The sequence below is a fragment of the Echinops telfairi genome, unplaced genomic scaffold (genome assembly GCF_000313985.2).
Source record: "Echinops telfairi isolate 266 unplaced genomic scaffold, ASM31398v2 ScPeMD7_18;HRSCAF=68, whole genome shotgun sequence".
Taxonomy (NCBI): domain Eukaryota; kingdom Metazoa; phylum Chordata; class Mammalia; order Afrosoricida; family Tenrecidae; genus Echinops; species Echinops telfairi.
In genome coordinates, this window is record NW_022103915.1 from 46,725,506 (window position 1) to 46,736,419 (window position 10,914).

At 45.4% G+C, this 10,914-nt stretch overlaps 1 protein-coding gene across 1 annotated transcript in view; it reads left to right on the forward strand.

Annotated features, from left to right (window-relative positions):
- The first annotated feature begins 93 nt into the window (after positions 1 to 93).
- Positions 94 to 10,914, forward strand: part of L3HYPDH (trans-L-3-hydroxyproline dehydratase) — a 19,503-nt gene continuing 8,682 nt past the window's right edge. Inside the window, exons 1-2 of the mRNA XM_004698622.2 lie at positions 94 to 702; positions 6,673 to 6,842. Coding sequence (XP_004698679.1) covers positions 195 to 702; positions 6,673 to 6,842 — 678 coding nt within the window. The 5' untranslated portion in view covers positions 94 to 194. The remainder of the gene's footprint in view (positions 703 to 6,672; positions 6,843 to 10,914) is intronic.

Consider the following 10,914-nt stretch of genomic DNA (forward strand, 5'->3'; position numbering starts at 1 on the left):
GCCTCGGCAGCCCCGCCTCCCGGCAACCAAGGCAACGGCGCTAGAGCCCCGCCCCGCCCCGCGCTTCCTGGGTCTGCGTTCCGAGGCCCCGCCCCTTACGCTGTCCTTGGTCCGGTCTCTCTGCCGGTATTCGGGTGATTCTAGGGCTTGAGCGGCCTACGGCGGGGGCTGAGGTCGAGAGGGCAAACCAGACGATGGAGCCCGTGCCGGCTGTGCCCTGGGTGCCCCCGCACGACCCGCAGAGTCCGACGCTGTCGGTGGTGGATATGCACACGGGCGGGGAACCCCTGCGCATTGTGCTCGCAGGGTGTCCGGAGGTGGCCGGCGCCACCCTGCTGGCCAAGAGGCGCTACATGCGCCAGCACCTCGACCACGTGCGACGGCGACTCATGTTCGAGCCCCGGGGTCACCGTGACATGTACGGGGCCGTCCTGGTGCCCAGCGAGCTTCCGGATGCCCACATAGGTGTCCTGTTCCTGCACAACGAAGGCTACAGCGCCATGTGTGGCCATGCCGTCCTGGCCCTGGGCCGCTTCGCCCTTGATTTCGGGCTGGTGCCTGCGCCCCCTGCTGGCGCCCTCGAGGCCCAAGTCAACATCCACTGCCCTTGCGGGCTGGTGGCTGCCTTCGTGGCCTGCGAGGGGGGCCGCAGCAGCGGCCCAGTGCGCTTCCACAGCGTCCCAGCCTTCGTGCTGGTCACAGGTAACTGGTGGGACCATCCCCGCCCCTGGCGCTGCTGCTACCACAACCTGGATGCAACTAACAACGCTAACAGTCTAGAGCGAGCTGGAATCACCTGCGCAACTAACCACGTCCTTGTTATTAATACAATAGTAATTACAAGTCACTGCAAATGTGTGTCACCATGCTAGCACTGCAGATTGGTTCAGTGCATGCAATTCAATTATCCTGCAGATACCTTCCTGCTGCCTTGGGGAGAATCATGTGCAATACAGACTAACTAACCTGCTCGACATTGGGAAAAGCAAAATAAACTAAGGTCAAGGACATCAATGAACAGCCAACATCCTAAAGTTTCAAAGAAAGTTGAGTATCCCTCTTTAGATACATTATTTTCAAAACAAACAAAACTCATAGCCACCAGATAGGGCAGGGTAGAATTGTCCCTGTGTGTGTCTGAGATTGCAACTCTACCAGAGGAGAAACCTATTACACCCCCAGCCCGGTCTCCCTTTCTACATCTGCAAAAAATGTCTTCCCTACGTCTTTGGAAGATAATTAAGTCACATTGAATGAAATAGGCGCTTTTGATAAGTGTTACTGTTCTTATTTATAAACAGGAGCAGAGTTACTGTCTAGGTTCAAGTCCTCCTCAACCCCTTAAAACAAATGCAATCTTAATTATTACTTGGCCTTAATCAAATTACTTAATCATTCTATGTCACTGTTTCTTATATTATTGTCTCATAGAGTTGTGAGAATTAAATGAAATATCCTTGAAAAAACTAAGATAAAATATATTCCTCAAGGTGGGAAGGCTGCAAGATATTAAGAATTCTATCGGTGTCCACAGCCTGTAAAGGAACATGGGTAGCCCTATGGGTTAGGCATTAGTATGCTAAGTTCAAGGTTAGAGGTTCAAACATACCACCAACTCTGCTGGAAAAAGATGCGCTTATCTGTTCCCATAAAGTATGAAAAATCCTTTATAGGGAAAAGACTCAGTGGATGTTGGAAGAAACCCTAGAACTTGCTCTTAAACATGCACACAGACCCACGCACTGTCATCAAGTGGATTCTGGCTTGCTAAAGCAAATGGAAGAAATGGCACAAGAGTGGAACAGAACATGCCAAAGGGCAATGTATTAGTCTGGGTACTTTAGAGAAACAAATCCACAGAAACTCATGTATAAGAGAGAGTTTTATGTAAAGGTTAAGTGCGCATCAAGAAAACATCCCAACTCGGTGCTGCCCAAGTCCACAAGTCCAACATTAACCCATATGTCCAACACCAGTCCACAAGGTCCTCCTCCATCTCAAGAAACAGACACAACAATGCCGACTGCAGGAGGAAAGCCTAGTCAGTGAATGTGTAAACATCTCAGCACTGGCAGGGGTCTCCACATGGGTGCTCCAGCCCCCAGGGCTGCATCGGGGTAGGTCCATGTGGCTTCTCCTTGGGGATGTCTTGCAGGAAGTCAGCCTTGCAAACTGAACCAGGGAACTGGCTAAGACAGCTGCACCCTGGTGCAACCATCACAAAGCAAGCGACCCGAGAACTAGAAAGGCGAGGCTCACCGAGATATTTATCCCTCCGCTCTTCAATTAATTCCACATGTGTTTATCGACCAGGTTGGCACATTAAACTCACTCAGGCAGTTTGAGAAGATGAGTATTATAATGAAATATGCAAAGACCTGGAGTAAAGAAGCCAAAAAGGAAGAACATCCTCAGTTCATCTCAAACTGAAAAGAACTGAAGAAAAATTCAAGCCTCGATTTGTAATATTTAAGGATTCTATGGGCAAAATATTAAATGATACAGGAAGCATCAAAAGATGGAAGGAATACACAAACCATTGTACCAAAACGAACTGGTCACCCCACAACAATTTTCAAGGGCTTGGCTGCTAACCAAAGGTTGAGGTTTAAACCTGATAGTCATTCAGCAGGAGAAAGATGCGGCGGTCTGCTTCCTGAATGCGGTAAGCCAGTTCTGTGTCTGATAAGGTCACCATGAGTCTGAAACAACTCAGTGGCAGTGAGTTTGGCTTGGTTTTAAGGTACAGCCTTTGGAAACCCTTGAGTGGTACAAGTGATCAATATGCTTGGGCTGCTAAACAAAAGGTCGGAAGTTCAGATCCACCCAGAGGCACCTGAGAAGATAGATTCCGCAATCTACTTGCAAAAATATTCAGCATGGAACCCCCCGGAGGATATGCTAATCGGACACACTTGGTGGTGCTGCCGCGAGTTGGAGTCGGCTGCTTTGGCAAGTAGTGCGTAGAGCGTTTCAAAGCTTTGGGGGCTTGTTGAGGGCACCATGCTTATCAGGTAGGCGCTTGCACCAAACCATTGCAAAGAGGGAGAGATGCCATGGGCGTGGCGTGGCAAGCTAACTTCAGGTCTGTCATTTAAGCAACTGAATCCCCTCCGTAGGATGCTTTACTATCTGATGGAACTGACTTACGCATCCAGGAATAGGGCATCACCTCTGTTCCTCACAGTATTCAAGCCACACCAATCATTCTGTTCCACCATGTTCCATCTTGATCTTCCCAGAGGAACTGGATTCCAGCTGCACCTGATTATGACAGATGCTCTCATACCCCAGGCATTCGTCAGTCTCACAGCAAGCTAATGAAGAATGCCTTCGGGGAAACGGCACTGTCTCTGTTAGGAGAGAATGGTGTGACACTTGGTTTGGGGTGGACACATAAAAAAAGCAGGGTTTCTGTCTCAGGCTGCATCAGAAAAACCCTACCAGTTACCTAGCGTGGCTACCGCTCCCCTAGGCAACCTCACTCCCTTGCCTGGGACGGGGCAGCTGGCAGAGAATTGGTTACGTCATCCTAGCTGGGAGCTGGTGAGCCAGGGCGGCCAAGGCCATACACACAGTAATTCTTGCAAGCGTCACTGTGTGACAGCATGATCCTTAGAGGGCATGAGCAGTCACATTACATCGTTAAAACAAAATCCAAAATTCTCTACTTAAAAAAATGCATAAAAGTCAAACTAAAACACACACACTCATACTAATAAAGAAAATAAAACCTTCAGTGAGAAAATAGATGATTAAATGTTTACATATAATTTACATAGAAAGTCCTTTTTGCATTTGGACATTATAGCTGAGGGGAAGAAATGAACAGGATCCAGCATCCTTGGTATTTTAAGCATCCTTGTAGATTGGTGGGGCCAGGAGCTACAGAGGAGCCCTGCTGGCATAGTGGGCTATTCGCTGCGCTGCTGTAACCGAAAGGTAAGCATTTCAAAACCACCAGCTGCTCCTCAGGAGAACGGCAAGACTTTCTACTGTAAAGAGTCACCGTCCTGGAAACCCACAGGGGCAGTTCTGTGCTGTCCTGTACGTCAGAATTGACTTGATGGCAGTGAGCTGGTTTGCTCTGAGGAATTACACTAAGGAGCCCTGAGGGCTCAGTGTATTAAGCATGGGGCTGCTAACTGCAAGGTTAGTGGTTCAAACGCATCAGCTTGTTCCAGAGCAGAAAGATGAACTGCCTGCTTCCTTAAACATTTAAAGCTCTGAAGCCCCGTGGGGCCGTTCTACCCTACCCCAGTGGGTTGCTAGGAGTCAGAATTAGGTTTGGTTGGGGGCTGTGTTTTCCTTCACAGTTGTCATAAGTTGCTGTCCCAGGTTTCCCATCTAGCTCCCTGATATTTCCTAGAAAGATTCGCAGAGTAGTTAGCGAATATTTATGCATGATTGGGAAAGTAGGGCATTCAGATACTCTATAACTTATGCGAGCCTCATTAAGGCAACAATAAAAAAGGCACCTTGCTAAAGATCTATTATTAGATTTCCTGATGCTTATTGACTTACTTTGCTTTATTCACTTCCTGATGAGTGTGAAGATACCAAATTCCACTTTTCTGACCCCACATGTGTGTACAAATCAAATGAGCCTATGATCAATTCCATTTCAGCACTTCTAGAGCTGGGTCACATCTCACCCGGGAAAGGGCATGGTCCTAGACCGCCTCAATCTTCAGAAACCAGTGGCACTAAGCTCAGTGGTAGTGAGTTCGTGGTCCCTCAGTAGCATTAAACTCAAGGGTCTCTCCTCACTTTTAACCTGCAAGCTCCAACTTCAGGGATTCCCTCTACACCTTCAATACTAGCCTTATGTTCAGAGGCCCTTAGGATAAAGTGACCAGATTTTAACATTGGTAAAGCGGGACAAAAGCGGGACACCATTGATAAGACTCATATCCTGGTGAAACAGCCACATGGCAGCCGAAAACCGTATACCCTAGCTTGTGCATTCTTACCAAAAATCGGGGCTTTTTTAAAACGCTGCAGGACGCGGGGAAAAATTGTTAAAAATCAGGACTATCCCACCAAAAGCGGGACATCTGGTCACCTTACCTTAGGACCATCTCATTCCTGATGTGCTGGGCCTATTAATCTCCTGGATTTGATCGTTTACTGAAACACTGGCCTCAGGAAAGAACTATACTAATGATGACAGTTTTATTATAGCAAAAAAGATACAAATGTAGAGTCCCATAGGGCAAGGTGTTAGGCAGGGCTCTCTAGAGAAACAAAACTAGAACCCTTATGACTTTATATATATATGTACATATATATACATATATATATATATATCTATGGATAGGTTTATACAGCACAAAGGAATATAACAGCTGATTAGTCCACACAACAATCCAGAGGGCTCAGATCAACTCACTTCCATGGAACAGTTAATATACTGGAAGTCTTTCAACTCATGCTGGTTCTTCCCTTGGGCAATGCAGGCAGAGTCCACCCACAGGCAGCAAACAGCAGGGTGGGCCACCAAGAGTCAGCAGCTCAGGAGCTCAGCAAAGCAGGCCCGGATGAAATACGAACTCAAGCAATGCAAGGCGACAGGATCCAGCCGCCTCAAGCTCAAGCAATCAACATACCAGCAGTGTGGTGAAGCAGGTCTCAAAGGAGCCTCAAGCTCTAGTGACATGATCCACAGGTTGGCTTGTCCCACAGGTAGTGTAGCTCACAAGTTAAGCAGAGAAATAGCTAAAGCAGTCACACGCTGGTCCGTTCACAAGAGAGCAAGAGAGGGGGGTGGGCCACGCAGAGCCATTTATGTGTTTGCTCTCTAATCAAACTGCAACCTGATTAATCCCACATGTTCCTATTGGCCAGGTTGGCACAATAAGCCTACCTATCACAGTCCCCCAAATGCACACCTACACACCCATGTATGTTAATGCCTTTCACCAACCAGGAAGTCCATGGAGCTTTCATGTCCAGAACCTCTACTGGGGTCTCATTCTGAGGCATTATTGACTCAGGTTGACTGATAAGAAGTGGGTCTTCAGTGGTGTGAGTGACGAAACAGGGAGGGTAGAGGGAGAGCGGGTAGGAAAGAGGGAACCAATTACAAGGAACTAAATGTGACCTCCTCCCTGGGGGACGGACAACAGAAAAGTGGGTGAAGGGAGATGTCAGACAGGGCAAGATATGACAAAATACCAATTTATAAACTATCGAGGGCTCATGAGGGAGGGGGAAGCGGGGAGGGAGGGGAAAAATGAGGACCTAATGTCGGGGGTTTAAGTGGAGAGAAAATATTTTGAGAACAATGAGGGCAATGAATGTACAAATGCGCTTTACACAATTGATGTGTGTATGGATTGTGATAATAGTTGTATGAGCCCCTAATAAAATGATTAAAAAAAAAAAAAAAGAAGTGGGTCTTTCTGACCTAGCCAACCTGAGTTACCTCATTAGTATAAACTCTCAGGTGGGGTCTGGGGGCCTCATCAAAGACACTAGGTTGAATTCCAAGGCTTAAGAGGCTCTCTCTCAGGACAAAGAGATTTAAGTCTTGATGTAAAGTTAAAATATTTACCCCACAATGTGAAAAGAACCATCCCCTTCAAGCCACAGGGGGGCTGGGGGGCAGGATTTTAAATGTGCTTTTTGCCTAAAAAATTAAAAACCAACTTCTTTTCAAACATTTTTTAGATCTCACAGTTGATGTTCCTGGTCACGGGAAGGTGGTGGTAGACATTGCCTATGGTGGCACATTTTATGCATTTGTCAGTGCTGAAAAGTTTGGACTGAACCTTTGTTCTGCCAAGACGAGGGACCTTACGGATGCTGCACGTGCAGTGACGGCAGCAGTGAAAGCTCAGGTCAGTATAACTGCAGGTAGAAATCGTTGATGAATGATTTACATATTTAAATTACTGGTTGCACTAAGAAGAGGGTAGTGGCTGAACTCCTTAGGCATTAGAACCAGACAATTGGGGAGCTCTAGCCTTGTCTCTTGTAATATTTGCAATCTTTAGAACTGTGGACAACATCACCTCTGTGCTTCTGTTTCTATCGGTACAATGTCAATTATAGCACACCTGCTTCATAAGAACTGAATCAGCTATATTAAAGACTTAGAATAGTGCCTCATGGAGAAAAGATGTTCAGTAAATGAAGACTATTGTTAATACATGTACTCTGTAAGAGTTTGTGATTATTTAAGCATACAGTAAAGAGTATCCAACTAATTTTAAATTCATGAGCTTTCATCACTCGATGTAAAACTTGAAAATATAAGGTACAAAATTATTAAGTCAGAAAAATCTCTCTCTTGCCTCATGAAGAATATCAAGTCCTACATAGAAAATTTTTACTATTTTGTTAAGAAGTCATTCAATAACTACTTAAGTAAGTCTAACTTTATCTTGGGAAAATATTCTGATAAAGCCAATACAGATAAAAAATAAGTCTAGAATATTCTTTCATTTCTACCACAAATATGTCATTTCACCTTGAAATGGGGTACTACATGTAGAACGAAATATATAGTATTTACATGGTTGGGCATATAAAAATTGTTATTCTAAGTGAAAAATCTCTTATGATAGTATCTAAGATACTAATTATTATGTATGGATCTATATTCCTTAATACTCATGTCTTTAACATAATTTTAATAAGAAAATGAACATTTAAGCCATAGTACAGTTCTAAATTATTCTTTCCCCAAGTCCATCAATACACTTTCATGTGTTGAATCATTTTATCATAACTTCTGAAGTTCCGAATTTACATCAATTTTGTTATCTCATTAAACAGGCAGGTAATAGTTTTAGAGTACACTATTTGGCATAAAATAAATTCACCTGGCTTTTCATTAAATCAATCCAAAAAAGCAGAAGCAGTTTTCTTAATGAAAGGAGTCCTTTTGAACTTCTCACCAAGCTGTGCGAGGGGGGATGGCATTCAGAAGGAGGGATTCTGAGACACAGTTTCGATTAATTATATATCAAAACCAAACCAAACTCACTGCCATCGAGTCCATGCCAACTCATAGCGACCCTAGAGGACAGGGTGGAACTGCCCTGTGAGTTTCTGATACTGTAACTGTTTACGGGAGTAGAAAGCCCAGTCTGGCCCATGGAGCAGTGGGTGGTTGTAAACTGCCAACCTTGCAGTTAGCGACCCACTGCATAACCACTATGGCACCTGAGCTCCTAATGATGTATCCGGCCGTCTAAATACCTTGTGAACTCCCCGACCTTCACACTGCTGAGGTACATTTAGAGAAAGCCGATTGAGAGGATGAGGTAGGGTGGGGGTGGGGTGATAATATAAATTCATCTTTGTTTATTCATTCTCTGAACAAACATTGACCAGACACTGTGCTAAATACCAGCGACCCAAAGGGAAAACAAACCTCACCTTCAAGGAGCTCAGTCTAGAGAGGGAAGCACACCTCTGGTTACGGGTTGAATTGCACCCGTTCTCATGGCATGGCGCGCGCCTCTAACCTCCTCCTCCCACCAAAGCTGATCACCACCACTGCAGAGGTCAGACACGCCCCTCCCTCCAACCTTCCCATCAATTCCAACACCAACTGCCCCGCCCACAGCTGTCTCTAACTTTCCTGCTGTCTCCCACAGCTCTCTCGACTTTTCAGCTGGATTGGAGAACTCGTTGCAGTGGCCACCTTGAGCTCATTTTCAGTACTTATCATTGTGAGGTTTGTTAGGGAAGTAAAGAGGTTACAATTCACATGAGGAATGCTCAGGATACAGTTGTTCCATCCGGACACGCTCTTCTGTACCCTGCCTGCAGGCAGGCCTCTCTCTGACCCTCAGCTTCTTGGCCCGGCCTCTGCCCTGCTCAGGCAAATTCACAAAGCTCTTTACGGACTACCAATGAATGCCCAAAGGGCATGCCCATCCACTGCTGGCCTCAACCTGAAGACATTCAGCTCCAACTCCTTGACTCAGCAAAACCCAGCCCGCCGCGCCCCCCCATTGTGTGCCCAGCTTCTGCCCCCAAACACTGCACTTTACTTGCTCGATGGCTAGGAAGTCCACTGCTCTGCCTCATGCTCTGGCTCCAGGTTCTGCTGCTACTGCAGCTCTGCTGCCACATCTCTGATGTCACGGCTGTCTCCTGCATCGAGGGGGTCCGAGGAATAGCTCCACTCCTGGCTCTTCTCTTTTGCTGGAAATAAAACCTCCCCACTTCCTGCTTCTGAGATAGCTCATTGTATACTCAGGAGGATGGCATTCACAATTAATCCTGTTAACAACCACTCACAGGTGAACCACAATCCAGTCAGTGTCTTCTCCCACGTTCTTACTCAGACCCATCACGGAAATGAAGGTCTTCTGGTAGAAGTAACACAGGCTAGGGCTAGAAAGCCATATTAAATAATTCACTGGATTACAGACCCCAAAATGATACATTGAAGTCCTAACCTCCAGTACCTGTGAGGGTGATACTGTTTGGAAAAGGGGTTAAGAGTTTACCAGTTAAGTTAACCTTAAATCACACGAGTAGTAAATCAATCTTTAAATGGGTGTCTTCCCCTCAAGGCAGATTGGGATGATGCGGCCATAAGCCAGGAAATGCCAAAGAGTCCCAGAAACCACCGGAAGCAGACATTCACTATGAGGCAGGGTTAACAACAAAAGCAGATCCTCTGAACCTGTGAGAAAATGAAGTTATGCTGCTTCAAGGCACTCCTTTGCTCCACTTGCCCATCTGTGTGCCAGACTGTGGTGGCTGACATGCTGTTGTGATGCTAGACGCTGGGCCACCAGTATTTCAAATACCAGCAGAATCCATCTTGGTCAGAAACACAGTTCAGTGGAACTTGCAGACCAAGAACAAACGAGGAAAAAGCAGCAGCTGCCGATTTCGGAGGGGTTAGCCACTGGGAACCTTAGGAAGAACAGCACTGCCTCAGATAGTGCTGGCAGACGAGCTCCTCCGCTCGGAAGACACGCAGAATGCGCCTGGGAGTGCTGCGTCCGGAAGAAGAGTTGACTTCAATGATATGCACGGAGGAACGCTCTGCGGAACTTCATTTACTGATAAGAATATGGCTCAAAATGATTAGAAACAGCTAATAATAATTAGAATGTGCAATGTATAAAGTATAAATCTAAGAAAATTAGAAAGGAAAAATGAAATGGAACAGATAAAAATCGATATCCTAGGCATTCGTGAGCTGAAATGGACTGGTATTGGCCATTGTGAATCAGACAGTCATATGATTTACTATGTCAATAATGACATATTCAAGAGGAAGGGCACCCCATTTGTCATAAAAAAGAACATTTCAAGATCTCTTTTGGAGTACAATGATGTCTGTGATAGGATTGTATCTACATGCCTACAAGAAAATTCAGTTAATAAGACTGATATTCAAATTTATGTACTGATCATTAAAGCTACTGGTGAGACCGTCTACCACCTTTTTTAGTCTGAAATTGATGAAACATGCAATCAAGATGTATTGATAATGATTGGCAACTGGAATGCAAATGATGGTGTGAAAGAGGAAGGATCAGTAGTTGGGTAATGTGGCCTTGGAAACAGAAACAGAGCTAGAGATCACATGATAGAATTTTGCGAAACCAGTAACTTTTCAAATACCCTTTCCATAGTCAGTAACTGTACATGGGGCCCTCCCCAGATTCAAATTGAGTACATCTCTGGGAAGAGACTATGGAGAAGCTCAATGTCATCAGCCAAAACAAGAGCATTTGAATTTAGAGACCAGTTTAAGAACAAATTTGAGACATTGAACACTAATGACTGAAAACCTGTGAAGTTGTGAGAAGATATCATGAACATCATACTTGTAGAGAAACTCCAGTACATACACACGGTGGGTACTACCCACTCCTAAAGAAACTGTACATACGCACGGTGGAGTACTACCCACTCCTAAAGAAACTGTACATA